Consider the following 27,258-nt stretch of genomic DNA (forward strand, 5'->3'; position numbering starts at 1 on the left):
AACACTATAGCGATAACTGTAGACTTCCTTGTCAATCAGATTCATGCTGGACCCGCCTGTCCAGATCCTCGCTCCGACTGACTTTTGCGATCCACGACGCGGCGATCCTGCTCGTCCCGGGTTGCCCTTTTTCCCACAACAACGACACGCCAAATGTCAACCTCTTCATCCTCGCCTCCGCTCCCAGTCTACATCCTCCGCGGCCATGCTGCCTCGATCCACGCTGTGCGCTTCATCCGCCGCAACTCGCGCCTGCTGACGGGCGACGGCGACGGCTGGGTTATCCTGTGGAATCTCGCCTCCAAGCGGCCAGCAGCCGTCTGGCGTCCCCACACGGCCGCCATCCTCGGCCTTGACTGTGACGCTGACGGCGACGCCATCATCACGTGGGTACAATGCCCGTTTGCTTGCTTTTGCCGAAAACGGCCACGTCAATTGTTTAGTTCCCTTTATTCCCTTTAGTCGACTAACAAACCATCCAGCCACGGCCGCGATGCCCACCTGCGCGTCTGGCAGCTGCGGCCCCAAGACGAAGCCGCCCTCGACACCGTCTTGCCCGTTGACGATGCGGAGGCTCATCGCAAGCAGCCCTGGCTGCTGCACTCGTTGCTCGTCAACACGTTGAACTTTTGCTCGTTTGTGAGCTGCGCGGCGAACAAAGACTTTTTCGCTGCCGCAGCTCCGCCCGCCGACCATCCCGATGCAGACAGCAGCGCCGTACCAGACTCGACCCTCGTCGCCGTCCCGGGCGTCGTTGATGGCACCGTCGCCGTCTACGGCTTGCCCAGCGAACGCCGCATCGCCACGGTTCCCAAGGCGGACGATTTGAAGACGGGTGCGCTACCCCTGCCACCCTTATCCCTACCCCTGCCCTTTGCAACTACCTCCCTACTGACCCCCCACAGGCATGGTCATGGCCCTCGCCCTCGTCTCGTCAGCGTCAACATTGCATCTCATTGCGGGCTACGAGAACGGCATGACGGCCGTTTTTGCGCTCGACAGCAGAGCCGCTGCGAATGCAAGTGCGAATGCAAACGCCTGGCAGCGCGTCTACGCGAGCCATCCGCACGCCCAGCCGCTGCTTTCGCTGTGTCCGCTGCCCCCTGATGCTGGCGTCGTGGGCCCCCTGACGTACTTCTCCTCGGGCGCGGATGACGTCGTGGCGAGGCATGTCGTCCCCGTCTCGTCACAATCACCGCCATCTACATCTCCAATATCATCTGCAAGCATGGCCAACACCCCTCCCCGCACTCAATCCCAAGCCACAAACCCCCCCTCCCTCCTCTCCGCCGCTCTCGCCTCCTCCTATTCTTCTCCCTCCCCATCCCTACCACGGCCAGCAAACGCCCCCTCCTCCCCCGCTCCATCCTCTCCCCCCACACAATCCTCGCACACCAAACACTCGGGCCAACAATCACTAACCATCCGCTCCGACGGCCGCCTCCTCGCCACGGCCGGCTGGGACGGGCGCGCACGCCTCTACTCGACGCGCTCGCTGAGCGAGGTGGCGGTGCTCAAGTGGCATCAGGAGGGGTGTTATGCTGTTGATTTTGCCGAGGTGCTGGATGGGGAAGTAGCTGTGAGCGGAGGAGCAGGGCGAGAGGACGATGCGGGAGGGGAGACAGCTGGTGCTGGTGCTGGTGCTGGTGCTGGTGCTGTGATGAGGCAGAGCACAGCTAGAGGAGGGAAGGGATTGGCACGCGTGCGCCGGCGCAGGGAGGAGCGCGTGCAGGGCGCGAGGCTGGTGGCCGTGGGGTCGAAGGACGGCAAGGTGTCGCTTTGGGAGGTGTTTTGAGATACGGAGATGTGGAACAAGGTGTCCGGCATCTATCTGGCATTCGAAAGGGAGGAGGAGGGAGCATGTTAGCTTCAGAAAGATATGTAGTTGTAGATACGGCATCGGCTCAGCGCAGGAGTAACGGAAGGCCTTTCAAAGGCAGTGGTGATGGGTGGAGGTGTAGGCGAGAAAGGAGGCGTGTGTCAGTCAGGCTCGAGGTCGATGCAAAGGTACGATCTTATGTAGATAGAAACTCGAGTTATGCAAAAAGCATTCGTTTTCCGGTCATCCATGCCTACCCCTAGTGACCAAACGAAAAGATCAACCCAAATTGAACTCGCCCGCTCCACCCATGGCCATCTTGCGCGCCAACGCCCGCATCTTGCGGCCCGCCTCGTCCATATCCGCCTTTGCGCTCGCATCCACATCGTCCATGGCACTACTTCCTCCAACCTTACCATTACGACCCTCCACACCAGCCTTCCCACCCTTCCTCGCCGCACCCTTCCTCTCTTCCTTACCGGCCTCCGCGCCCGGCCGCAGCCCCGGCACGCGGATCGCGCCCGGCTTGTCGCGCAGCGCAAACGCCTTGGCAAGGTGTCCCAGATGCAGGGCCTTGATGTCGAAGAAGCCGCGCTCAGCCGCCACGTGGGTCGCGTACGCGCGGACGTGGCTCTGATACGCGCGGCGGGCCTGCTCGAGGCGCGCCGGGTTCGCCAGCGCCCAGCGCTCGACGGCGAGCTGGGCCGCCGTGGCCGCGTCCTCCCACTCGCGCCGGCCGCCGCGCACGACGCCGCTGGTCGGCGCAAAGCCCCGGGCGAGCAGCTCGTCGGCGTCGTGGCGCGCCAGGTGGGCGGCGGCGTCGGGGCGGTCGCGCCGGAGGACTTGCGACACGTAGCCCTCTTCGGGGCCGGGCTGGAGGAAGAGCAGGGCGCGGCCGTCGCGGCCGGCGCGCGCCGTGCGCCCGATGCGGTGGAGGTGGTCGTCGGCGCTGAAGGCCGGGTCGTACTCGATGACGAAGTCGACGTTGGGGAGGTCGAGGCCGCGCGAGGCGACGTCGGTGCAGATGAGGACCGAGGGGGTCGAGGAGCGCGTGAAGGATGTGAGGGTCGATGTGCGCACCGATTGCGCCATCGAGCCGTGCAGTTTGAAGATTGTGACGGGGTTGGAGGGGGAGGAGAGGAGCGGCGCGGGGAGGGACGTCCGGATGGTGGGGGGTTGTTTGGTGTCTTTTTCTTTGGCGGGCTCTTTGGCGTCTTTTTGGTCGGTCTTGTCCTTCGGATCTTTCTTTTCTGAGGGTGCCTGCTTCGAGTCTTTCTTTTCTGTGGGTGCCTGCTTGGGGGCTTTCTTTTCTGTGGGTGCTTGCTTGGAGTCCTTCTCTTCCTCCTCTTCGCTTCTTGCCAGCACTTCGAAATGAAACTCGACCGAGTCGGCGCAAGACACAAAGACAATGACCTTGTTGACGGATCCCTTGCGTGCAAATGCCCGCTTCAAAACTGCCATGAGCGTGACGAGACGCAACTTGGCCGGCACCACGGCGTACGACTGCTTGAGCTGCGCAGGCGCCGAAAACGCAGTCTCCTTTTCTTCCTCATTCTCATTCTTCTCCGCTGGATCGGCTTGGATGTGGACCGCCTCTTTCAAACTAATCTCTCCCAGCCGCTGCACATTCATCTTCATGGTGGCAGAGCAAAGAATGGTCATTCTCTTTTCCGGGAGCCCTGGGATGCGATGCTTGTTGGACTTCATCCGCAGGTTCAGCGCGCCCACGATTTTTTGAATGTCGTTTTCGAACCCGAGCTCCATCAGCCGGTCGCCCTCGTCCAGCACCAACCACCGCACATTGCTCACGTCCAGCGCCTCGGTGTGCTCCAAGTGGTCCACCAGCCGTCCCGGGGTTGCCACCAGAATGTTGAGTCCTTTGCGCACGCGCGCCTTTTCCGACTTTTTCTTCTCTCCTCCAATGACCGTTCCAGCAACTATCCAATGCGCGCATCGCAACAAGTTTTCCAGCACGACCGAAATCTGTTTGCTGAGTTCGCGCGTGGGCGCCAAAACAATCGCAAATAATCCAGACCCGCGTTGGACCTTGTCACCCAGGGAGACCAAACGCTGGACAATTGGCAAAAGGTAGGCCAGTGTTTTTCCCGAACCCGTCTGCGCCTGGATAAAGGCGTCCGAGTCCTCCTTGAGCAGCTGCGAAACTGCAGCCTTTTGAATCGCCGTGGGCGCTTTGATGTCGAGCTTGTTGAGCAAGTGGCTCGCAATATTGGGCGACAGGCCGAGCGTCGTAAAGTTCTCGAGTTCGGGCGACAGCGGTGCGTTGGTCGGGGCGATTGGTTCGCTGCTCTCGGGTTCTTGAACCTCGTCCTTGGTGCGAGACTCGGGGTTGGATGTGAAGAGGGACGACACAAAGTCTCCTGGTTTCGCTTGGACCGGTTGCTCTCTTTTCCGCTGAGGTCTTCCTTGGATCGGCTCCTCTACTCGTTGCCGTTTTGCGGGACGGTCGTCAGTTTCTTTGGCTTCAGCATCACCGCCAGAGTGGCTGTCGGGATTGGCGCTCTTTTTCTGGCGGCGGGCGACGGCTTTTTTTGCAGTCAGCCGATCTTTCCAGCGGCCGCCTTTGAAACTGGGCCTCGCGACGAGTGGCGCATCGCCGAGGTCAAAGTTGAGGAGCATTCCATCGTCCATGGTGGGCAATGTGGTGTGGTGGACTGGAAAGGATTTGGGTTGAGGTCTGCAAAGGAAAATTGCCGCCGCATAACTTATCGCCGGGTAGCTCCGGTGGCCCGAGCTCTCACCCGTTCTCAGACTGACGGCGAACCTCACGGCACGACAACAATCCTACTTCAACTTTTTCCTGTGCGCCATGGCTTCCGTCCCCTTTTGCACCTCTTGCCCCGGCTGAAGCGACACAGATTCTTCATCATGTTTCGCTCAGCAACACGGCTTCGGCCAACCATCTCCGGCCTTGCCTCATCCAATTGCGCTCGCATGAGCTCCACCTCTGCCAATGCCTTTGCCGTCTTTCGCGAGGTGGACCCTCTGCGCGCGTACCGTCGCCAGCGCGTGCTCGACCAAAAGTCTGTAGGCCTGGTGCCTACCATGGGCGCGCTTCATCAGGGTCATCTCTCACTAGCTCGACAAGCTGCCCAAGAAAACGACGAAGTAGTCGTCAGCATCTACGTCAATCCCACACAATTCGGCGTCAATGAGGACCTCGACAGCTATCCGCGGACCTGGGATTCCGACCTGGAAAAGCTTCACGCTCTGGACCAGGAATTGGCGTCGGCCTCTGCCCGCGGCCGCATCACCACCATCTTTGCCCCCACGACCAAGGTCATGTATCCAACGCTCCCGCCGTCGTCTGAAATCGACGGTCCCGGCTCGTTTGTAACCATATCGCCTTTGGCCAATGTTCTCGAGGGCGCGTCGAGACCCGTGTTTTTCCGCGGTGTTGCTACCGTGTGTACCAAGCTCTTCAACATTGTTCAACCAGACAGGGTCTACTTTGGCCAGAAGGACGTGCAGCAGACTGTCATCATCCGGCGCATGGTCAAAGACTTTCACATCCCCACCGAAGTCGTCATCTGCCCAACGGAGCGCGAGCCGGACGGCTTGGCAATGAGCTCTCGCAACGTCTACCTGGGCACGAGACGACGCGCCGTTGGTCTTGTCCTCTCTCAGGCGCTTCACCGTGCGCAAGAGCAGTACAAGGGCGGTCGAAGAAGGCGTGACGACATTCTCTGGCCTGCGTACGACTTGCTTAACAGTCGCGTCATGGAGCAGGAGGAACTGCCGCCTAGCGAGAGGGCCTTGTTTGATGTCGACTACATTTCGCTGGCCGATCCCGACACGCTGCAAGAGGTGGAGATTGTCGAAGAGGGCAAGGGCGCAATCCTCAGCGGAGCCGTCAAGATGTTTCCGATTGAAGAGTCGAAGGAGGGCGAGGACCTTGGATTGGGTGATGGCCAGGTGCCGGTCCGGCTGATTGACAACTTGATCCTGAAGCCGGGAGTGTAATTGTACGAACGACATCTGGGGAGTAATCCTAATCAACGGTCAATGGTATGTGGTCGACCTTTCACAACTCCTGGGCTTTCTTGAATTGAGGAGCCCCCTTTGCAATTTGCTCTCTTTCGTCATGGCCCTTGATATTCCTCGGGGCCTTTTGAGTGTGAGCGTCTCTACCTTTGACTTGCGACTTTTACGTCTCGCTTGCGCCGCATAAATGAATGTGATCTGCTCCATGCCCTTTTTGACGCTGACTATTGCCCAGTCTCCCCAAGACTCCGCAGGTGAGCGCACCTACCTTCCACCATCATCAACTGCATCTTCAGCCCTGCGAAATCTGCATTGCAGACGCAGAATAGAATGTGAACTGGTCCGTGCGCCTCTTTGATGCTGGCTCTTGCCTGGCTCTCCCGTGGCTGCAAAACCGCCTTTTCAACTTCAACATCACCATCACCTCCACTCATCATTCACCACCTCGACACCGTGATCTGGATACTGAATGGTGAATTGGCCTGTGCCCCTTTTCACGTGGTGCTCTTCCAGGTGGTTCTTCAGAGCAATCAGAGTGAGCGTATCCTTTTTCGCATCGAAGTCTACTCTGCCTCTCTCCTGCCACCTCGAAGCTTCAACTCCTACACCACAGTCGATGTGAACTGGCTCGCGACCTTTCACATCCTGGCACCTGCCCTCTAAGAGCATCTACGCTTCGACTTCCTTTTCTGCTTTCCTTGCTGGCGCCTAGAGGGGATAGTTTCTCCACCTCCTCCCACACCTCGAGGCATCAACTCCTGCACCTTAATCGAAGTGAACGGGCTCGTGACCTTTCACGTGCTGGTACCTGCCTTCTGAAAGCATTGTCGCTTCCAATTCCTTCTGTGCTTCCACCGCTGGCGCCTAGAGGAGTTAGCGTCTTGCCTCTCTTCTCCAACCTTGAGGCTTCAACTCCTACACCACCTTTCAGTGTGAACAGGCTCGTGACTTTTCACGTGCGGTACCTGCCCTCTGAGAGCATCGTCGCTTCCAATTTGCTTCCACCGCTGGCGCTAAAGGGGTTAGCGTCTCTGCCTTCGCATCGATATCTACCTTCGGATCGACCTCTGCCTCTTCCTCTCATCCACCACCTCAACACCTCACCACCTCAGCATCGACATCTCAACAACAAGACCCATTATTCCTCTTGGATCGAGGCTTGTTCAAGCAATCCCTACGGCAGTACTTGGAATCTGCTCAAGTCCCCCTTGCTCATCGCTTGAGCGCCTCAATATTTTCAAAATCTCGCCGCCCATCCGTGATCTAAGCACCATGGGCCCTCAATCAACCAACACCACCGGCGCAAAGCCTCCAGTCATGAGTGCCAGCAAGTCGGCTCGATTCTCTGAGCTCGTCAGCATCATTACTTCGACAGCCAGAGCCCTTCAGGATGAGTTCGACTTCTTGACGCCAGAAGCATGGACTGAGATCTTGGATCATATGTTTCCAGGTGCGGCAAGCCTGGATGCGCCAGAGACAACCACTGACGTCGCCATCCCAGCTTCAGCAGACGGCAAGCCCATCCCATCTGGAATGTCAGCCGAAATCCGCACGATTCTGCAAAATGAGGCTGCTCGCGAAGCCGCCAAAATGGAGAAGATCGGAAAAGCCCCCGTCTTTGGCCAGGGTGCTGCTCCCCGTGCCAACGCACATGGTGGCCAAATGTCTGAGGAGCAGCGCAAAATGGAATGGTCCCTGATCATTCGCTACGGTGATCCGCGAGCGTCCATGTCTGATGAGCACTTTGCTGGCCTGCGCGTGGCCATGAGGCGTTGGTGGAACTTTGCACCGTCCCTTGAAGTTCTCAAACTAGCTCGCAAGGCTGCTGAAGCTCAATTCAGACTGGTTGGCCGCTTTGGACCAGGAATGTTGCCATTCAACACTGCCATTTGGCACAAGGCAACCTACGATGGCCAGTGCAAATACCTGGACATGCTGATCGCGGATGGCGATGCCAGGGGAGTTACGGCTATGGAGGCCTTCTTGGGCAAGCTTCCAGCTCCGAAAGCTCCAATCCAGGATGACGTCGTTTTCGTTCGCCAGACGAAGGCCGCGCCCAAGACGACTGTGAAGACGACACAGACGATTTCTAAGCCAGCATCCCAGGCTACCCAGACGACATCTAAGAAGCGAAGCAAGCCTGAGCCAGTCCATCAAGTCGATACCGAAGACGAGGGCCCAGTCATTAAGCGCCGGAAGCCAACCACGGCGCGCAAGGCGGCACAGAAGCCTCCCGTCATTGATCTGTCGGATACCTCAGATACCGCAGATGAGACGTCTGAAGCTGAAGAACGCCCTTCCCTCATTGTCAAGCTGAAGGTCGCTCCCCCGGCTTTCCAATCTCGCACTATCGCTGTCGCTCCTGACGCTGCAACCGCGCGCCCTCAGCCCGTTCAGCCTGCGAAGGCCACCCAAGAAGCCCCTCGCCCGAAGAGAAAGTACATTTACAAGGTGGAAGCTGAGTTGACTGAGAACCCGCGGACCAACGCTCTCATCTCGCACCTAGTCTCAGTATTCTTCGTCAAGAACAAGAAGGTTCTGGCCAACTCACCCTGGGCAATGGAAAAGGTGCGCCGCTACGCACTGGGCAAAGAGCCACACATCAAAGGCCCTGGCCAAACCTCGATGCTTGAGATTGGTTTCTTTGAGGGCAGGGACTTGTCTTGGAGTTTGACTGGATTCCAGCTGGACCGATTGACCACGCTCAGAAAGGAGGCCAAGATTGAGTGGGAGGCAAAGAACGCGGACAGTGCTGTGGACCTGTCGCATGATGACTCTGCCCTTCCTGGTGCCGTCCCGACGATTGAGAAGTCACCCGAGGCACACGGCAATGTCACTGCTCAATCGAACACTGAAGCCGACGCTTCATCGAGAGAGGATGACGACAAGGAAAACGGCGACGAGGAAAACAGCGGCGCCGAGCACGCTGAGGCTCAAGACAACGCGCCTGTTCAGAGCGACACCATCGACAAACCCGCCGAGGATATCCACATGTCTGACAGCCACGAAGACGAGCACATCGCACCCCAGGCTGATCAGACCATCGTCTCTGCTGAAGTTGCTAGTAATGACGAAGCTACGTCCGCGACGATCAAGCGCGAGGATGAAGACGTCAAGATTCAAACCGAAGACGTTGACATGCACACCCAAGATGTTGACATGTATACCCAAGACGTCGACCGTACCCAAGACGTCGATATGCACACCCAAGAAGTTGACATGCAACCCGCTAACAAAGTCTCAACGCCTGCCCCGGAGGAAGACATTTTCACCCTCTTCACGACACTCAATGACTCTCCCTCTTCCGCAGCAGAAGAAGACGCTGCTGCTGCCAACCAGCTACTTGCTGAGCAGCACCAGCAGTACATGCGCTCAACTCCCGAGCACACGGCCTGGCACGCTGACTCCACTCCCGCTACTGCCACTGCCGCGGATCCTCAAGATACTCAGCTCCAGATCACCGGGAGCGCGGTAGCGTCGCAAGCCTCCTCTTCACCCCTTGGCAGCCGCTCAACTACTCCGCACGAAAGCAACCACAGCAACATCGGCGCTGCTACTTCCTCCCAGCACTTGACGTACTCGCAGACCAATGCCGACAACGGCAACGACGACTCATCCGACGACTCATCCGACGACTCATCCGACGACTCATCCGACGACGAGGCTGAGTTCCACGACGCCGTTTCCACGACATAAGAGATGTGAGCGTCAAGCACACGCGGCTGTCGAAGCACATTGATACCACAAAATCACCATGTTGGCAACGACGCGCTACAGCTCCACAGGGAGTCTCCGTGCGCACAAGCGCAGCTGCGGACATGAACAAGTGAGCGGTCATGGAACCACCATGATTTCCTTTGCCTTTTCTCTCTTCAACTTTTCTTCTTCTTCTTGATTTGGTTCGGCCTTGCTTTCACTTACCCCTTCTCCTATTTTCTTTTCTTCTTTACCCAACCCACGGCAACAGCATCAGCATCAGCACGGCTTGCATGGGGATATTGGAGCTTGCACATCACATCACAGCATATTGCCCCCATTGGACTTGGATCAAGCTGGATTAGCAGCGAGGCCTGCGGGGGCGCTGGGACGGCCTTTGCGGCTACATTTGCATTTGCTTCTGCATTTTGGATTTGGCTTTTGGCTTTGGTTTTTGGTTTCTGCTCACGGCATGCTTTCCATCTCTTTCCCTTCTTCTTTGGTCTTGGAAAAAATGGTGCAGGCGACGACAACGGCGACGACGGTAGTGGCTTTGGTTTCCATCTCGACATTCATTGCGGCGTGGATTTGGTCCAGTTTTTCTTTGGCTATGAATCTTGAATCTTGAATCTACTAGATCTGCGGGATGCAATGTGACGTGACGTGATGCGATGGCTAGCAGCAGTCGCTTGAGGAGTGTTCGTATATACGTTCATAAAAGTAGGATGGGCCAGATTGGTCGCGCCGTTCAAGGGTCAGTGTTTGGCATGATGAATGCTAGGTGACTGGATTAGAGATGGATGGATGGATGGATAGTGAACTTCAGCCATTGTAACACTTGAAGACGATCTTTACAGGCGGTCAACTTGTTGCGTAAATGGCGACAAATCACACTGCATAATGGATGGAAGACATGGCAAAAACTGGCAAGCGAAGGTGTCGAAGCACACACCAGCTGTGCAGCTCGATGGATGTTTGGCTCAGTGGGTCAACACTACGCATTGAAGTCACTCTCAGGCATGTAAGACCATAGCTACGAAACAGCCGAGTTGTACAGATCGGAAAGCTTCATTCGTGATTGACGTACGGCCAAGACTTTTTCTCTAATCCAGCTCCTCCTCCTCCTCCTCCTCCTCCTCCTCCATTTCCCTCGTCTCCTTTGCCAGGCGTCTGCGCTTCTTCCACGCCGGCTCCTCGAGGTTTTCGCGCTCGTCGAACTCGTCCAGGTCGACAAATTCGGACGACTCCTCCTGCTCCGAGTGTGTCGACTTTTTCTCCTCCATGTTTGTCGACTCCTCCTCCTCCTCCTTCTCCTCCTTCTCCTCGTTTGTCGACTCTTCCTCCGCCAACGGCGTGACACGAGGCCTGCCGACCAGACGAGGCCTGCGGGCCCTGACGGGCTTGGGCGGCGTGCTAGACTTCCTGACTTGTTTAGGTCGATTAGGCTTCGGGGTGGACAGCTGGAAGAGTTCCTCCTGGCAGCCGGCGGCGTAGCTTTCAAAGGGCGAGTTCTTCCAGTTGAAGGGCTCGCCGGGGCCGTCGGCCAGGTCCGGGAACTTGGTGATGCCCCAGACGGAGGGCCACAGGCGGTACTCGGTGCTGAGGGGGTAGGGCAGGTCGCCGACGAGGGGCGGCTGCCCGGTGCCCGCCTCGGGGAGCGTCATGAACTTGCGCACGCTGCTGGGCACGTCTTCGCGCTTGTGCGCCACGACTATCAGCGCCTGCCGGTCCGACAGCCCCGACACTGTCACGCGCTTGAGAATACTGCGGTCGGACTCGACGGCCTTGGGACCGCTGGGCACGAGCCGCCGCGTTGAGTGGGTCCAGCACAGGCTCATGCGCTCGCCATGGTGGAGGAAGAGCATGCACTTTGCGCGCGCAAACTCGTCCATGCCGGAAAAGGCCTCGTCTAGGACGACCAGGTCAGGGCGGTTGATGATGGCGCGGAGGAAGAGAGCCACGCGCTGGCCGGAAAAGGATAGGTCGCCAAACTTGAGCGAATCCGCCCACCCCATGTCGATGCCGTTAATCTTGTCGTCGTCCATGCGCGTCGTAATCACCGCCATGAACTTCCCCGGCACTCTCTTGCCACTCCTTCTGCCCTCGCGCTGGACTTGAGATTTGGCTTCGAAGTCGCGGTCACAGTGGTAGCGCTGGAGTCGGTCCAGGGGCTCGTCGCCAAGCGCCGGATTCAGCTCGTTGCGGAACCACCGCAGGCACACCTCGATCCTCTCGTCGTCCTGGCCCGTGAGTTTGGGCTTGGTCAGTGGCGTGTCGGCCCACGCAGACTCGAGCACGCGCCGCAGGCTGAGGTGCTTGGGGAAAAAGGCATGGACTTCGGGCGAAGACACGCCAATGCGCTTTTGAATGTCGAAGATGCTGATTCCTGGCTGGCCCGGAGAAGGCAGTCGAGATCGTCCAAAGAGCTTGACGGGGGCAGAGTACGTCTGGGGGTGGTCGGACGTGATGAGGGAGAGGAGCGTCGTTTTCCCGGACCCGTTTGGCCCAAACACTCCCCATCGCTCGCCCTGCCGGACCGTCCACCACAGCCCCCGGCGTTCGTTGGGCTCCATGTGCTCACGCCTCAACATGACCGACTCGCCGTGTTCAAAACTCGTGTCGAATTTCTCCTCCCAATCCCCCAAGACCGCCGGCTCGCCGGGCTTGTACCGGATCTGGACGCCTTCCATTTCCACCACAGGATCTCCGGAGGGGATGTTTCTGAGAAATTCAAGAGAGCGACGGCTGCGGGGTGAGTCGAGCGAATTGGTACCAGTGCAAAATATACCATCGCGGGTGATGTAGATTCCGTCTCCGCGCTCGGGATACATGCGTCTTCGATGTCGAATCTTGGCAATTTCTTCGGGTTCCTTGTGTAAGATATCCATGTCACCCTTGGTCTCCAGTATTCGAGCAATCTCGCGCAGAGCCATCGATTCCTCCACACTCTTTTTTGAAATGTCAACCGAATCCTCGAAGTGTAGTTCACGGTAATACAATGTCACTTCGGAGCTATTGGTGCTATTGATTTGTTCATACGCCGGCTTGTAGTTGTAGATTGGCTTTTGCGTCTTGTGGAAATGGTTCGCAAGGTGACGAAAGACGTGAATTTTGCTTCCGATCAACCGGGCTCGCGGCTCGTTTGCCGCCACGACAAAGTGGGTGATCCAGTCGGGAATGTAGTCGTGGGGGTGTAAAGCGAGGAATAGCTTCATTTTCTTGGACGAGGAGAGGCGCCAAAGAACTCTGGATACATGGTTGAGCGTAATGGGATCGAGGCCTTGAAATGGCATGTCCATCAAGAGAAGCTCGGGCTGGGCGAGGATGGCCTTGGCAAGTCTTGCGCGCCGCGTCTGACCGTTGCTGAGGTTGCTCACTGGCAGATGAGCGCAGTGACTCAGACGAAGTTCGTCCATCACGGATCTGACCTCGTCGAGGGAGGGATGGTCTGTCAAGTCTTCGGCCGCGTTGAGCTGCGTCTTGCCCTGGAGATAGTCTTGCAGACTCCAATCCGTCGTCTCGCGCATGCTCTCATATCTTGCACTCATGTACGCGCCCTTGGTGCCTCCCAGCCCTCCGCGGTCAGCGTCGTGCCCGACATATTGGATTGCGCGTGTCAAATTGCGATTCTTTGGGCGTATTTTGGCAAGCTCTTCGGATGCGAGATATGGGTAGGATCGTCCATTTGGGGGGTCGCAGATGTATCTACCGCGCAGAATATCGAGAAACGCAGTTCTGTTGGAAGATGCCGGACTGAGAATGGCCCAATTCTTGTCATTGTCGGGATCGAGCGAAAAGTTTAGCTTTGGATAGAGTGGCGGGTTGGCCGCGGTAGCGTCGGCCCTAGGGTCTTGACGGTAGAAGGTAGCATCTTGTATTCGAATCAATGGCACGGTGTGCAATCGTCGGACCGTCAGTGGGAGGAGAATGCGCCTTGTACCGAGTCTGCGCATGGCGGGAGTGGGGGGACATTTTGCACGTCAGATGTCGAGATGACGGACTGAGATGAGTCAGCCGCTCTCACCGCCTCGGTGGCAGAATGTCACTCCCGAGGCTCCGCCCTTCCCCGCAAACGACATGACCGAGTTGACCTCACATCACCAGCTGACATTCATCCATTACTCTGACACTGCCCTCACACCCTCTTCAGCTCCATTCTCCATTTCTCCGGCGTCGTCATGTTACCGCTTCTCCAGCCCGCAAGGCCAAAGGTGCGTCTCTACGACTCATCAACTCGGCCACGCTGACGCAGCTCAGTTTCCTCCGTCGCGACACAATGTGCCCGCCAGCCCCAGCCCTGCCTATGACTGCGCAGTCCGTCATCCGGTTTTCTTCACCTGTGCCCTGCGAAAACCGCCCTTTGCGCTGCCGCACGACGAGACGATGAATCCGGTTGCCCGCGGTTACATTTCAGAGAATCAGAATCAAAAGAAGCAGACCAAGTTGTGACGGACGACGTGCGTGTGGTGATTGCATGACTGAAGAGTGATATTCCACCTATTGGGGCGACTATTGGTAAAATACACACCAACAAACATGGCACGAGACAACAGCGTGGCGCAAGCGGCGTGGCGCCGCGAAAAAAGTCGTCATTTTGGGCTGCCTCAGGGACTCGGAGGGCGCGTCGACGAACCTAATCGGGCCACGCGAGTCACGATGCTGTGGATGGCATACGTGGAGCAAGAGGAACGACTGAAAGAATCGTCCCGAGGCATCGATCAGAACCATCGGCAGTCTTCGGCCTGGGTCGACTGGTGGCAGGTGGTAGCCGCCTCGTGCTTGGCTGACGCCCCGGGCTGTCCCGCGTGAGCAGCGACGTCATAAGAACGACCCGAAGCCAACGGGAGATGAGCAGTCATTTTTGTTTGACGCCGTTGGATGCTGAAACCGTTTGCGGACCGCACCATCATCTCCACTCTCTGTTGTTTCTATTTTGCATCTCTGTTTACTGTTTGACACTGTTGGTGTTGCGCTTGTTGCTCACGGCTCTTTGCCTTTGCGTCGCTGCAGCCCTCTGCACCCTGCCGCCTTTTCCACGCGCCTTGCGGTCAGGGCCGCTGCAGGAACACGAGAAGCCAGTCCGCATGTGACACGCGGGCCTTTGTCCGTCATGCGACACACGTCAGGCCTTCAGCTTGCAACGATTCTACGCCCTCGACGCTGGACCGCCTCCTGCCGCGCTTTGACAGTGGATGGCTGCCCTCTGGCTGCCTCGCGGGTGCGAGGTCTCAGCTGCCGTCCTTGCCCATTTCCTGTCGTTTTTCATTTATATACAGCCACGTCCAAATGGCTCACTTGACCCATCATCCACCTTTTGCTTCCTAAGATACCCATCATGTTGTTTGCTGATTTTGTTCTGCTTGGCGCCTTGACGTCGTCTTCTCTGGCCCTATACATTCCTTCTATTCAGGATGCGCAAAAGCTCTTGTCCCAGGCGCCGCTGCATTCCTCTACCGCCCTAGAGACGTGGTTGCAGGATGAGGAGAATATCTCTGTAGACCGCTTGCTCGCCAACATTGCGCCGTTTGGACGCAATGCGCAGGGCGCTGCTGCCGGCACGGTGCTCGCAAGTCCGTCACGAGAGCACCCCAACTATTACTACCAATGTATGTATTTTTTGCAGACATCAAAACAATTCTAACAGACCCAGGGATCCGCGATGCCGCCATCACCATGTCCACCGTCATCGACCTGTACAACTCGGATCCGTCCTCCTACCAGTCGACTGACGTCATACTCCCAACCCTCGAGTCGTACGCCGAGCTGTCTCGCCGCATCCAACGAACCTCCAACCCCTCGGGCGACTTTACATGGCCCGACCTTTCTGGTCTCGGAGAGCCCAAGTTCGAGGTGGATGGATCCCCGTTTACCGGCAACTGGGGACGTCCCCAGCGCGATGGTCCGGCCCTGCGCGCTTCGGCCCTTATGGCCTACATGCAGGCTTACAACACTACTCACCCCGGTCTCTGGCAGTCGAGCAACGACGACTGGTTCCAGAACCTTTACAAGGCCGAACTCCCCGCCCACAGCGTCATCAAGGCCGACTTGGAGTACACTGCGCGCCACTGGCCCGACTCGGGCTTCGACGTGTGGGAAGAGGTCCAGGGTCGCCACTTTTTCACCGGCATGGCGCAGCTCCGCGCCCTGCGGCAAGGGTCCAACTTGGCGCAGCTTTTCCAGGACCCTGGCGCTGCTGCCTACTACCAGGTCGAGGCGGACAAGCTCGAGCAAAGCATGCGCAAGGACTTTTGGGACGAGGAAGGCGGTTACATTCGGGCTACCCGGGGCAGCGACGCCGAGTGGCAGCGGTCAGGCATGGACTGTAGTGTGTTGCTAGGCTCTCTGCACGGCCAGGCTGCGGACCAGACGTGGCCGGCCGTCTTTCCTCCTCACGATGATGCTGTGCTCGCGTCGCTGCTCAAGTTGGTTACGGACCAGCGTGACCGCTTCCCTGTCAATGCCGGCAGCCAGGACGCAGACCCGCTGCGTGGCGTCGGCATTGGCCGCTACCCCGAAGACATGTACGACGGCTACGAGGCCAAACCCGCCGGTGGAAACCCGTGGTTCCTCTGCACGTCGTCCGTCTCGGAGATTCTCTATCGGACCGCGGCGCACCTCAACCAGACGGGTCGCCTCGACTTTTCCTCTCGCGGCGCCTCGTTTTGGAACGCCCTGGTGTGTGGTGGCAAGCCAGCCTCGTCGCACTGCCCTCTGCCCGCATCCAAGTCATCTTACTCTTACACTGCGGCTGACGACACGACTGTCTTTGAGACTGCTTTGGAGAGGTTGGTCCAGGTTGGCGACAGTTTCCTCGATGTTGTCAAGACTCATGCAAACGCCGACGGCGCCCTGAGCGAGCAGTTTGACCGATACCATGGATTTGAGCGGGGAGCGACAGACTTGACGTGGAGCTACGGGGCGTTTTTGCAGGCCGTCCGGGCACGGAAGGATGTTGTGTAGCTGTGGCGTTCGACCGACAGACTGGCACCGATAACCTTATGACCCTGCATTCGATTGCATTCGGTAGGAGTTGAGGCATAGCGCTTGGGTTTGGAATTACTGGAATTCAGATTGTTCTCTGTTTCGATATCGTCCTACTCAGTGACGTGCAGTTTCTGGCGATGAGATGGATTCAAGCAGAGTTTCGCGGCGATTTTGCTTCTGGCAAGACGACATCGCAGATCGACCGCGTCGGCCATCTCCGTCCCTGACCTTTTCCCGATGACACTTCCCAGCCCGGCCTCCCCGCTTCTCTTGGCTGACGCTTGGCAGAACTATTGAGCGCCTCTACACGCTGTTCATTTATACAGATTGTCGGCGGCTGGATACGAAAGAGTGCGATTGTCTTTTGGCCAGTCGGTCGAACTAGACGTGATGATCTGCACGGAATGCGAATCACAGCGGCCCTGAAACCGGGGAAGCCGGCCATGTGTGTGCAATGTGGTCTGGGGTAACTTGGTACCTGGTATAGTGTGTGCGCCCCACTTCGGAAGAGGCCTCGGGAGAGGCGACGACCGACAAACCAAACAGGCAACTTGATCTATCTACGCCGGTGTTTCTTGAACCGAGGCCAGTCGAAGTTTGGTCTTTTGTATAGGCCAGCTGATGGACTACTGTCAGCACGACCAGGCTGAAGACGATGGTCCTTGGCCGGACGCTACATTTGCTGCCGCCCAACGCAGAGGATGGACTTGAACGTCTGCATGGCATGTCGTCATGCATGGCCGTTTCGGCGCACTAACTGTTTACGTCTCCGGCGGGCTGTAGGGAGAAGGAAGTGTTTGGCAGCATGTGCCAACCCACTGACGATCGACTGATGTAGGAACTTTGGCACACGATCGTCACCTCAAGACAGTGAAAAGACGCCTGCTTGCTGGGCGGGAACCGCTTAGCTCAAACAATTAAGGGGCAGCTCCCAGCAGGACCCCAGCAGCTTCCGTCGGGACAATCATCCGCCTCGGGTGCCATTGGTTGGTGCTTTCTGCCCTGTTTGCTGAGCAGCTGTCGCGGCATGGGCATCCTCGAGGGACGACCGCCGCTCAGCCACCTGCTTGGAGAGGACGACGTACCTGTCTGTGGCCAGCGCAGCTTCAGCGACGTACCCAGCTGTCAATCTCCGCAGCGGGCGGCGGGAGCGACTCGAATAGCAACACTGGAGACCATGGCTTGAACAAAAGTGCCAATCACACTGCATCAGCATTCTCGACCTTCACCACCGGTCTCGAAGTCGACTGTGCAAGCTGTCGCACCAGGAGACTCTACTCGCTGGCTTCAAGGGACGGACGGGTCAACCCTGGCCCCGTTTAGCCAAGCTCTTTCCCGCCCGCTCTGCTGCTGGGTCCAGCTATATTACCCAGAATTCATCGACCTGGCTACGTTTAAGGGATTCGAGTCGTCACTGTCGCTGTTATCAGTTGCTGTTGAGACTGCAAGTCAAGACGTCGTCGTCGAGGTCTCTGCGATATACCCCTGCTCGCTTGCTGGTTGCTGGTTGCTTGCTTTCCCCTCGCCTCGCCCGTCGCCATGGTCGCGGCAGAGGGCAAAGACACGCTGGTGACGTGCATCATCGTCACCGTGGTCGCCTGCATCGTCGTGGCTCTGCGGCTATACAGCCGACTTGTCTTGGTCGGCGGCGTTGGTTGGGACGATTTGATCATCACTTCGTCGCTGGTACGCATACACGTGCGCAATTGGAATGGCGAGAGACGTGGCTGACGCGCAAGCAGATTCTCATCATCGTCCTCGCCGTGGTTGCAAGCCAACGTGAGTGCTTTCGCGCCGGCCCCGAGAAGAGAAGAGAACTGACACGGCGCAGAGGTCCGCCATGGCCTGGGGAAGCACGTCTGGGAAAACCCACCAGAAGAGACGGCCACACTATTCAAAGTAATGCCCCCTAAACCCCCATACAACCCCTCAATCCCTTCACTAACGCCACCACTCAGTACGTCTTCGCCTCCATCATCATCTACCTCATCTCGCTCTGCCTCACCAAACTGAGCATCCTCCTCCAATACCTCCGCATCTTCGGCACGCAGCCCGCCATGCGCATCGCGTGCTTCGCCACCATCGCCTTCGTCGTCACCTACACCTTTGTCGCCGGCGGCATGAACATCTTCAACTGCAAGCCCATCCACTACTTCTGGAGCCGCGCGCTCGACCCCACCGGCGGGAGCTGCCTCGATTTTGAGGCCGTGTGGTTCACCCACGCGGGGATCAACATTTTTAGCGACTTCTTGATGATTGTCCTGCCCATGCCGGTGCTGAGGTCACTGAAGATTCATCGAAGACAAAAGGTGGCGCTGATGGCCATTTTTGCGTTTGGCAGTTTGTACGTTTTGCACCTTTCCCTCTCCCCCTTTTCCCTCCCTTACCAAAAAATCCACTAACCCCCTCCCCAACCACAGTGGCGGCGTAACGGCAATCCTGCGCCTGAAATCCCTCGCCCGCGTCTCCAAGTCCAACGACGTGACGTACGACAACACGGGGGCGCTCCTCTGGTCGACCGTCGAGTGCAACGTCGCCATCATGTGCGCCTCGCTGCCCTCGCTCAAGGTGCTCGTCTCGCGCTACTTCCCGCACCTGCTGTCGACCATCGGCAGCGGCTCGCGCTCCAACCCCGCGTCTGGCCGCTACGTGAGGAGTGGACGACGGAGCTGGCGCTTTGGGTCGGGTTCGCGGGGGTTGGGCGGTGGTGGAGGGGGTGGTGGTGGATTGGGAGGCAGTGGGGGCATGGGCAGCGGGACGGGCAATACCGGCACGACCGTCACGGATGGCAGTGGGAGTGACCTGTACGGGCTCAAGCAGCTCTCGGACCCCGCGAGCCACGGCATCAAGAGTCCGCACCTCTACGGGACCGACAAGAAGCCGTCGAGCAAGAGCCGCGACCGCAGCCGCCGCAAGAGCGCCGTCAAGACGCAAATCGCCAAAGCGCGCAGTCGCGACGGCTTGGAGGACGAGGGCAGCAGTGATGAGAGCGGGAATATAAAGGTGACGACGGTCATGAGTCAGCAGCGCGAGCGGACGAGCAGTTATTTTTCGGCGCATGAGGGCGATGGGGGGCTGAGTGAGGGCGAGAGTATGGCGGAGAGCGAGAGGAGGTTTTTTAGGAGGGTGCCGTAACGATTGGAGAGGGAAGGGGGTAATGATGGATGTGATATGAATATGCTTGTATATTATTAGTACTTTGGATGATGAAAATCATTACTATTTACCCCATCACGTGTATATTTACATGCAAACTACGATGACGACGACGTCGCTTGCTGGTACCGCGTCCCCGGCCACTCGGCCACCCACGCCTTGATCTGCTTGACCTCGGCATCAATGACATCCTGCACGCCGTCATTGACAGCGCCATTCTGCGCAATGAGATCCGAGCAGTGAATGCCGTCGGGAATCACCATTACGGGCGCCTCACTCGTGCTCTGCAGCGGGCCGCCGGGCTCGAAGTCGCTCGACACGGTCGCGTCCTTCCACGGATCGTACTGGCCGTTGACCCACAGCACGCGCGTGGTGTTCATGTCCCAGCCGCCGGTGTAGGCGTTGACGTCGGCGACGGAGAGGCCGCGCGCGCTGCCGTAGGTGAAGTTGCCTTCGGAGGGGAAGAAGAGGCTGCATTGGCGCTGCCAGTAGGATGCCGTGACGAGGCGCGAGACGATGGAGGTGTTGCGGGAGGTAGGGGCGCCGTCTTGCCAGAAGGCGAAGGGCTCGTTGCAGAGGAACCATTGCCATTGCCGGTCGATGGCGTTGTCGACGGACACGTCGGTGAAGAGCGGGCTGCTGGCGTTGTATGTGTCGAAGCAGGCGAGGGACGAGTTGTCGTTCCAGTAGCCGTAGTTGGCGCAGTCTGCGATTTTGCTTGTTAGTATTGATGGTGATGGGTGGTGGGCTGTTGCTGCCCCTGACGATGGCACAGGAGATTTATACGTACATCCCGGCACCAACACCTCCCTCATCCACTCGGCGTATCCACTCAAGGCCTTTTCAACACCAACACCCTCGGCGCCCGGCACGCTCCCATTCGCCGCGCTGCCGGCCGCGTTCTCGACGTAGTCGCAAAACTCGTAAAAAGCGCTGTAGCCGCTGTAAAACGTGTTGCTCTGCCACAGCCAGGGCCCGTTTTCCAGGGCGCTGGCAAAGTCGTCGTCGTGCGTCAGAGCTTCGAGGCCAAACTTTTTCTTGAGAGATTTCTTCTGCGAGGACGTGCCGTTGAGCAGGATGCTGTCAATGTGCGAGATGACGAGGGACACGTCGGCGCTGCAGTTGGTCGGCATGCCCGCTTCCACAGGGACGAAGTATTGCCACTGCGGGAATTAGTGGGCGGTTCGATCACGGGTCTTGTTACTCACAAAATCATCAATGGCCTGCACGACGGCGCTGGACGCATGGTAGGCCCAAAACGTGCCGGGGTCCTTGGCTTGCGTCCAGGCAGAGAGAGCACCACTGTAGGAGCCGCCAGAAAAGACCCAGGGCTGACAATTGTCAGTCAAAATGCAGCACAGCGGGAGGGAACGTCATCTTACGGCATTGGCGGCGTTACTGCTGCCGTTGGTGTCAAACGGGAGCACGACGGTTTTGGCAAAGTGCGTCGTATCCTTGATCGACTGCTCGAGCGTCAGGTACTGCAGGTTCTTGGTCGTGAGCTCGTCGTACGGCGACGATTGGCCCCAGTAGCGATCTGCCGTTGATCAGCACGTCTTTCCCTGTCGTTTTCTGGGGACATCGTACGCTCCATCATGACGACGGCGCCGCCAACGGCCTGCGCAAACAGGCCCGTGATGGTCTTGTTTGTGAGGTATCCCGTGTACCCTGACGCCTCGACCTCTCCCGGCGTGAAGAAGACGACTGGCGACCCCGGACCGGCCCAGAATTCATCGCTGTACCAGAAGCGCTGCGAAAAGGTGCCGAGAGACGGGTTGTCGTGGTCAATCAGCTGTTCAAAAGATCCCAGATTGGCCGCATTGATGGTGGCATCCAAAATCTTGGGGGGGCGATTCAGCGACAATTCTTTGGGAATGACGTTGGCAGCAGCGAGGCCGGCGAGGCCGATCAACGAGAACCGCTTCATGATGGACGGCGATTCCTGCGGGCTCACCCGGCGTCGCCATGTCTATATGTAGGTCCGTCATGGTGTAGGATTTTCGTGGTGGATCCGGTTATCAGTCGTTGGTTTGAGACAGTCGAGGTACCTTCCTGATCGGTCTGGCGTATCGGCGACTAGTCCCACAATATTGATGAGGGACGCGGTCACGTAGATAGAGGTGCATCGTCGGCGGTGCATGGTCAACGTGAACAGCACAGTTCATCGGGTGACGGGCGCCAGTGTTGGTGAGCTGCCGTGTTTGCGCACGCCTGGCGCTCGTGCTACCTCGATGCAGGTAGCCGCCTGCAGGATCCTCGGGAGTTGGCTCGTGGATCCAGTCGTGGCTAACTGGTTGAGGATGGTGAGGATCTGACGATGATAGTAAAATGCCCGATGACTGGTAGCCTGGAGTTGTTGAAGTTGATGGTGTATGAGATGGTGGGTGGTGTTGAGGAATAGGAAGTTGACGAAGAGATAGGAGACAGAAAAAGCCCGCAACGAGTACAGCATCACGACATGTCGAGTCCAACATGTCATTGTCTGTAACGGCTACATGTGCAGCCCAGGTACAGTCCAGATGCAAGCAGCACACGTTGGTCTGACGATAGGTACATGTCCTGCAAAAGCGGTTAGCGTGTGGTCGGTTGCACGTTTGGAAGACCCACTCGGTCGCTCATCTGTCTCCATCTCCAACGACAACTCCTCCTCTCCATCTCATCTCCATCTCCCCCTCCATCCGTCCACCCAAACAAGCACTCGTGCGGCCCGCTCCGTACGTCGTCATTAAGCTTCCTCGACGTCGCGCAGTCGGTGCCACGCGTGCGACCGGCAGCTTTTGGTCCGATTCGCCGTCAAAAACGCTGGGCATGCAGGGTTCTGCAGCTGGCCTGGAAAAGCCGAGTCCTTCCCCAGCCTTTCCCCACAGACTTGGCGGAAAAGCCGTGGTTTTGCGGGGTATCGCCTCGCACTACAAAAGGATCATGGCTCAAACTCAGTTTATTTCGTTGCGCAAAAAATGGCAGACGACAAGGTTGAAATCAAGCATCTCGAGTTTACGCAGGCTGCCGCCGAAGAGGGTCAAGCTGCAACCGATCAATATGGCCACTCCCTCGTCGAGTTTGATCCCGCTGCCGAACGGAGGCTGCGCTGGAAGATAGACCTGGCTATCACGCCCATCATCTGTTTGCTGTACCTCTTTTGCTTCATCGACCGCGCAAACATTGGTATGTGCCCCCTTCTTTTTCGTCCTTCACTGCTGACTGGCCCAGGAAATGCTGCCCTCGCCGGTCTCAAAAAGGACCTCGACATGAAAGGCTACGACTACAACGTCCTGCTGACCGTCTTTTACATCTCGTACATTTTGTTCGAGATTCCTTCCAACATGGCCTGCAAGTGGATCGGCCCCGGCTGGTTTCTGCCCGCCCTCACCCTCGGCTTTGGCATTTGCTCCATCGGGACGGGCTTCGTAAACACTTTGGAGGCGGCCTGCGGCGTCCGGTTCCTGCTCGGTAAGCTTTCCGATACGACCTTGTCCTCGTTTGACCGTCGCAGGCCTCTTTGAAGCCGGCTTGCTGCCCGGCATCGCCTACTACTTTTCGCGATGGTATAGACGGTCGGAACTAGCCTTTCGCCTGTCGCTGGTAGGTCAAACTGACCCCTGAATTTTGCGCTCGCTCACCCGCCTCAGTACATCACCATGGCGCCCCTCGGCGGCGCCTTTGGAGGTCTCCTGGCGTCTGCGATCCTCAAGCTCGACCACTTTGGCAGCCTGCATTCGTGGAAGATGATTTTCGGCATCGAAGGCATCATCACCGTCGGGATAGCCCTTGTCGCCTTCTTCGTACTGACGGACCGGCCCGAGACGGCGCGGTGGCTCAGCGACGAGGAAAAGAAGCTCGCCGTGGCGCGCGTCAAATCCGAGCGCGTGGGCACGACCGAAGTGCTCGACAAGCTGGACCTGCCCAAGACGCTCAAGGGCATCTTCTCGCCCGTGACGCTGACCACCGGCCTCATCTTTCTGCTGAACAACATCACGGTGCAGGGCATGGCCTTCTTCCTGCCCACCATCGTGCGCACCATCTACCCCAACAGCAGCGTCATCTCGCAGCAGCTGCGCTCCGCCCCGCCCTACGTCGTCGGCGCCTTCTTCACGCTCATGTTCCCCTTTCTCAGCTGGCGCTTCGACCGCCGCCTCATCTTCTTCGTCTGCTCCGCGCCCCTCATGATTGTCGGCTACGCCATGTTCCTGGGCTCCACCGACAGCAACGTGCGCTACGGGGCGACGTTCCTCGTGGCCAGCGGCGCCTTCTCCTTCGGCGCCCTCTGCAACGCGCAGGTATCGGCCAACGTCGTCTCCGACACGGCGCGCAGCGCCGCCATTGGCACCAACGTCATGATTGGCAACATTGGCGGCATGATTTCGACGTGGTCGTACCTCGACTTTGACGCGCCCGACTACCACATTGGCAACGGCTTGAACTGCGGCGCCGCGACTGTGACGCTGCTGTTGTCGGCCGCCCTGCTGTTCTGGATGAAGTACGATAATAGGAAGAGGGAGGCCCGCGATGTCGATTCTCAGCTGGCCGGCTTGTCGGTCAAGCAGATTCAGGATTTGGATTGGAAGCACCCGGGGTTTAGGTGGAAGCCGTAGCGTAGCGTGGGTAGTGTCGTAGCGTTGTTGAGCATAGCGTTGCCTGGTAGCGTTGTCGAGCACGTGCATCTGCTGGCCGTTGGGGCGTTTGCGTTTTGCATGTGGAGCTGGAGCTGGAGCTTGTTGTTGTTGACGTTGGAGTTAGTGCTGACGGCACGCGGGTAGCATAGATGGTGGTGGCTAGCGTTTCTCGAGCGTGTCTCTATTTTGGTCCAAGTACTCTCACTCCTATTTTGGTAGAGTGGCTGCATTCCCCCACACCCGATCTCCACCTCTCCGCCAAACTCCGCCGTTCCCCCAAGCTCATCCCCGCCATTCCTCTCTCTTCGTTCCGCTTGCCGAATCCTAAATCCAACCACACGCCTCGAGTTGGGCGAATTGCCAATCTCCAAACTCCAAACTCCGCCGTCAAAGTCGTAAGCGTCGTCATAGAATAGAACTGTACTTTTCGTCTCCCCCGTTTCGCAGTCAAACCACCCCAAGTCATCCCCTCAATAATGCTGATTTGGTGTTGCTCTACTCCATCATCAAATCATCCCCTCGACGGTGGTGGTGCGGCTCGCCCTCGCGGCTCGCCGTCGCATACGCCTCGAAGATGTTGTTGAGCCGCCACAGCAGGAACGAGCCGGCGAAGCCGAAGATGAGGGAGCTGGACATTTTTGTTGCGTGGTGCTTGCTGCGTGGGTGTGTTAGATGATTTGCTTTTTTGTGGTTTGAGGTTTGAAGCTAAGGTTTTGGGGTCAAAAACGTACTTTGGAGGTGGATTGGAGGGTTTGGTGTTTTGGTGTTTGATTTTGGTGTTTGGCAGATTAAGTTGTTGGTGTTTGCGTAGTTATTAGGTTGCAATAGTGGTTGTGCCGCCGGTGGGCTGGTTGAAAAGTGACCAGCACGAAGAAATAAGAATTGTTCTTGTTCTGGTAAGGTAGGTATGTAGGTATGTAAAATGGTGGTGAGCCGGCACAGTGAGTGGATTAAAGTCTTCGAAGCTTTCAAAGCGTTGGAAATTGGAGTCGGAATGTAAATGCAGCCAGCACAATGACCTTGCCAAATGCAGTCGACGCGCTACATATATATATTTCCAACTTCTTGTTGTGTGCAGCACCAGAGTCATGTTGGATGCTGCCAACATTGGAACGACTCCAACTCCAATTCCCGGCTTACATACACTCCATCCCGACGAAGTCCCGCGACGGTTAGGCAGATTTGATGCCGTAGTGGTGGTGCTGCAGCGGCTGACCATCCATCCGTCGGTCGCTCGGCAAAACACAAAACAGTCAGGTCAGCTTAGCCTAGATAGGTGGCTCCCCGTCGGGAACGGGAATGGCGTAGGGTAGGGTATGGTTGGTCGGTCGTCTTACTCAGCCACCGGGGCAAGCCACCGCGATCGATTTGGCAACGGCGCGGCCACCGCAACTCTTGTTTCTTTGTTTTGCTGATGGGTTCTGATGTTGCTGATCTTCATGAGGGCTGCTGTGACGGCATCTTATCTTAGTCTTGTCGGGGACTGCCCGGGGATGGATGCGATGAGCGGACGGAAGCGTGGTGGACTGTGGAGATGGGCGTCAGTCAGTCTGACAAAGACCGTCGACGAGTGTTTGAGCTGCTTCGGCTTGGTAATTGAGGGGTTTGGGTTTTGTGAAGCTCTAGGACATCATGACGAGCTGGATGGTTGGTTGCACGATTGCTTTCTGAATCGGAGACCGAGAGACGAGATCCTTTGGATGCGCCGACGTGTTGTCGCACCGACCGCCCGGCAATATGTTGCACTGGTCCCTCGGTCGCTCCACTACCTTAGGTACCTACCGCCTTTCTAGTCATGCGCTTCCAATGCCACGTCCGCTGTGCCCCCAGCACTCCACGCCCCGCCATTCTTCTTTTCTTTGCACCAAGGCATCTATCCTCCGCCACCAACACCAGGCAACAAGCGGCGGCAATGCAGCCTCAGATATTCATCAAACGACATGGCGTCCCTGTCAGTGAGCGCCCTGACATTGGCGACAGCGGGGGCGTACCGCGCATCCTGGGCCGAGACGAAGCCGCGCGCGTAGTATTCGGTCAGGAAGACGGCGGCGGGCCGCGGCAGCGCGCGCAGCTCGTCCGCCATCACGTCTACCCAGCGCGCCGCGTCGAGGTGGTGAATGTGGACGTCTACCCCTGCGACGCGCCCGATCGCGGCCAGCATCGCGTCGAAGGTCAGGAGCTGCGGGCCGCAGAGGTTGAAGATGCGTTTGAGAGGAGGGGAGGAGGAGGAAGAGGGGGATGCCAGCAGCGCGCCGGCCGCGCGCCCGATGTCGTCGGGCGCGATGCAGTCGACGAGACAGTCGCCGTTGGAGACGTATGCCTCGAGACAGGACGAAGACGACGACGACGACGACAAATCGAGGGCCAACTTGAACGGGTTGCTGGCAAAGTAGGCAGGCCGCAGCGCGACGTGGGCCAGCTGCAGGTCCTCGAGGGCCGCCTCCACAGCCGCGTGCTCAAAGGCGATGACGCTGCTGGCGGGCACAGCGCGCACATCCACATTGGATGGGATTGAGTAGGTCGAGATGAAGACGACAAATTCGATGCCTGCCGCCTGCATGGCCGCCAGACTGCTGCGCAGCCCGTCGTTTGTTGGCACCAGGTATACAAACGCCGCCGTCGCCCCCGACGTCCTGACGGCTGCTGTCACCGACGCTGCGTCGCTCAGGTCCGCCCTGACGCGCTCAAATGACGACTCTTTTTCCTGTAGCACTGCTACCGTTTTGGTCGTGTCGCGCATCGCTAGCCACACTTTTGCGCCGCGCCTGCTGGCCTCGAGGGCGGCGAACCCTCCCACGTCGCCCGTGGGCCCGAAGACGATGACATTGTTGTTGTTGCAATTGCTGGTGGGGTTGGCCATGGTGTCCAAGGGACATGGATGAATCGAAGTCGATGCCTCAGGCGGCGATTGTCTGCTGTGCAACCAAGTAAGTCTTATTCGTCCCCAGCCGCAGCTTTTCCTCCTCTTGCCTCCATATATATTCCAGT

At 58.0% G+C, this 27,258-nt stretch overlaps 11 protein-coding genes across 11 annotated transcripts; 7 read left to right on the forward strand and 4 right to left on the reverse strand.

The window, feature by feature from the left end:
* Positions 1-153: 153 nt before the first annotated feature.
* On the forward strand, positions 154-1,795 carry BKA78DRAFT_296028 (quinon protein alcohol dehydrogenase-like superfamily; the record flags this gene model as incomplete). The annotated part of the gene is made up of 3 exons (XM_066886555.1): positions 154-386; positions 483-835; positions 906-1,795. The coding sequence occupies 3 exons, from the start codon at positions 154-156 to the stop codon at positions 1,793-1,795; spliced, it is 1,476 nt and encodes a 491-aa protein (XP_066744863.1).
* A 257-nt stretch (positions 1,796-2,052) lies between these two features.
* BKA78DRAFT_344043 (P-loop containing nucleoside triphosphate hydrolase protein) lies at positions 2,053-4,499 on the reverse strand. Its single transcript, XM_066890443.1, has one exon. The coding sequence runs from the start codon at positions 4,466-4,468 to the stop codon at positions 2,099-2,101; it is 2,370 nt and encodes a 789-aa protein (XP_066744864.1). The 5' UTR covers positions 4,469-4,499; the 3' UTR covers positions 2,053-2,098.
* Positions 4,500-4,624: 125 nt separating this feature from the next.
* Positions 4,625-6,026, forward strand: BKA78DRAFT_315510 (uncharacterized protein). The gene has a single exon (XM_066888551.1). It carries the CDS (start codon positions 4,706-4,708, stop codon positions 5,798-5,800), a length of 1,095 nt encoding a protein of 364 aa, XP_066744865.1. The 5' UTR covers positions 4,625-4,705; the 3' UTR covers positions 5,801-6,026.
* Positions 6,027-7,093: 1,067 nt separating this feature from the next.
* Positions 7,094-9,517, forward strand: BKA78DRAFT_353245 (uncharacterized protein; the record flags this gene model as incomplete). The annotated part of the gene is made up of 1 exon (XM_066891522.1): positions 7,094-9,517. One exon carries the CDS (start codon positions 7,094-7,096, stop codon positions 9,515-9,517), a length of 2,424 nt encoding a protein of 807 aa, XP_066744866.1.
* A 1,568-nt stretch (positions 9,518-11,085) lies between these two features.
* On the reverse strand, positions 11,086-13,479 carry BKA78DRAFT_232995 (uncharacterized protein; the record flags this gene model as incomplete). The annotated part of the gene is made up of 3 exons (XM_066883810.1): positions 11,086-11,547; positions 11,632-12,377; positions 12,615-13,479. Coding segments are annotated over 3 exons (2,073 nt in total), but the record flags the coding sequence as incomplete, so codon positions are not given.
* A 216-nt stretch (positions 13,480-13,695) lies between these two features.
* Positions 13,696-13,966, forward strand: BKA78DRAFT_353247 (uncharacterized protein; the record flags this gene model as incomplete). Its single annotated transcript, XM_066891523.1, has 2 exons — positions 13,696-13,728; positions 13,775-13,966. 2 exons carry the CDS (start codon positions 13,696-13,698, stop codon positions 13,964-13,966), a joined length of 225 nt encoding a protein of 74 aa, XP_066744868.1.
* A 511-nt stretch (positions 13,967-14,477) lies between these two features.
* BKA78DRAFT_370828 (glucoamylase I precursor) lies at positions 14,478-16,477 on the forward strand (the record flags this gene model as incomplete). The annotated part of the gene is made up of 2 exons (XM_066892691.1): positions 14,478-15,123; positions 15,162-16,477. The coding sequence occupies exons 1-2, from the start codon at positions 14,853-14,855 to the stop codon at positions 16,475-16,477; spliced, it is 1,587 nt and encodes a 528-aa protein (XP_066744869.1). The 5' UTR covers positions 14,478-14,852.
* A 1,563-nt stretch (positions 16,478-18,040) lies between these two features.
* BKA78DRAFT_250657 (uncharacterized protein) lies at positions 18,041-19,108 on the forward strand (the record flags this gene model as incomplete). Its single annotated transcript, XM_066884593.1, has 4 exons — positions 18,041-18,224; positions 18,333-18,400; positions 18,460-18,845; positions 18,922-19,108. Coding segments are annotated over 4 exons (825 nt in total), but the record flags the coding sequence as incomplete, so codon positions are not given.
* Positions 19,109-19,695: 587 nt separating this feature from the next.
* On the reverse strand, positions 19,696-21,655 carry BKA78DRAFT_370840 (serine-type peptidase). Its single transcript, XM_066892692.1, has 5 exons — positions 21,245-21,655; positions 21,040-21,194; positions 20,866-20,988; positions 20,448-20,820; positions 19,696-20,363 (listed from the first exon to the last, which is right to left on the reverse strand). Exons 1-5 carry the CDS (start codon positions 21,582-21,584, stop codon positions 19,756-19,758), a joined length of 1,599 nt encoding a protein of 532 aa, XP_066744871.1. The 5' UTR covers positions 21,585-21,655; the 3' UTR covers positions 19,696-19,755.
* A 608-nt stretch (positions 21,656-22,263) lies between these two features.
* On the forward strand, positions 22,264-24,350 carry BKA78DRAFT_143088 (retrograde regulation protein 2). Its single transcript, XM_066882807.1, has 4 exons — positions 22,264-22,822; positions 22,868-23,107; positions 23,151-23,239; positions 23,287-24,350. Exons 1-4 carry the CDS (start codon positions 22,615-22,617, stop codon positions 24,247-24,249), a joined length of 1,500 nt encoding a protein of 499 aa, XP_066744872.1. The 5' UTR covers positions 22,264-22,614; the 3' UTR covers positions 24,250-24,350.
* A 1,793-nt stretch (positions 24,351-26,143) lies between these two features.
* BKA78DRAFT_296036 (uncharacterized protein) lies at positions 26,144-27,130 on the reverse strand (the record flags this gene model as incomplete). The annotated part of the gene is made up of 1 exon (XM_066886556.1): positions 26,144-27,130. The coding sequence occupies one exon, from the start codon at positions 27,128-27,130 to the stop codon at positions 26,144-26,146; it is 987 nt and encodes a 328-aa protein (XP_066744873.1).
* Positions 27,131-27,258: the final 128 nt, after the last annotated feature.

Source organism: Phyllosticta capitalensis (assembly GCF_038381095.1).
Source record: "Phyllosticta capitalensis strain CBS 128856 chromosome Unknown BKA78scaffold_5, whole genome shotgun sequence".
NCBI lineage: Eukaryota > Fungi > Ascomycota > Dothideomycetes > Botryosphaeriales > Phyllostictaceae > Phyllosticta > Phyllosticta capitalensis.

Coding starts and splice junctions, on each gene's coding strand:
- BKA78DRAFT_370840 (XM_066892692.1), bottom strand. CDS start 21,584: ATGAAGCGGTTCTCGTTGATCGGCCTCGCCGGCCTCGCTGCTGCCAAC. Junction 21,195..21,244: donor CGCCGTCGTCATGATGGAGC/GTACGATGTCCC, acceptor GATCAACGGCAG/ATCGCTACTGGGGCCAATCG. Junction 20,821..20,865: donor TGCAGGCCATTGATGATTTT/GTGAGTAACAAG, acceptor TAATTCCCGCAG/TGGCAATACTTCGTCCCTGT.
- BKA78DRAFT_143088 (XM_066882807.1), top strand. CDS start 22,615: ATGGCAGACGACAAGGTTGAAATCAAGCATCTCGAGTTTACGCAGGCT. Junction 23,108..23,150: donor CGGCGTCCGGTTCCTGCTCG/GTAAGCTTTCCG, acceptor TGACCGTCGCAG/GCCTCTTTGAAGCCGGCTTG. Junction 23,240..23,286: donor TAGCCTTTCGCCTGTCGCTG/GTAGGTCAAACT, acceptor CACCCGCCTCAG/TACATCACCATGGCGCCCCT.
- BKA78DRAFT_344043 (XM_066890443.1), bottom strand. CDS start 4,468: ATGGACGATGGAATGCTCCTCAACTTTGACCTCGGCGATGCGCCACTC.
- BKA78DRAFT_315510 (XM_066888551.1), top strand. CDS start 4,706: ATGTTTCGCTCAGCAACACGGCTTCGGCCAACCATCTCCGGCCTTGCC.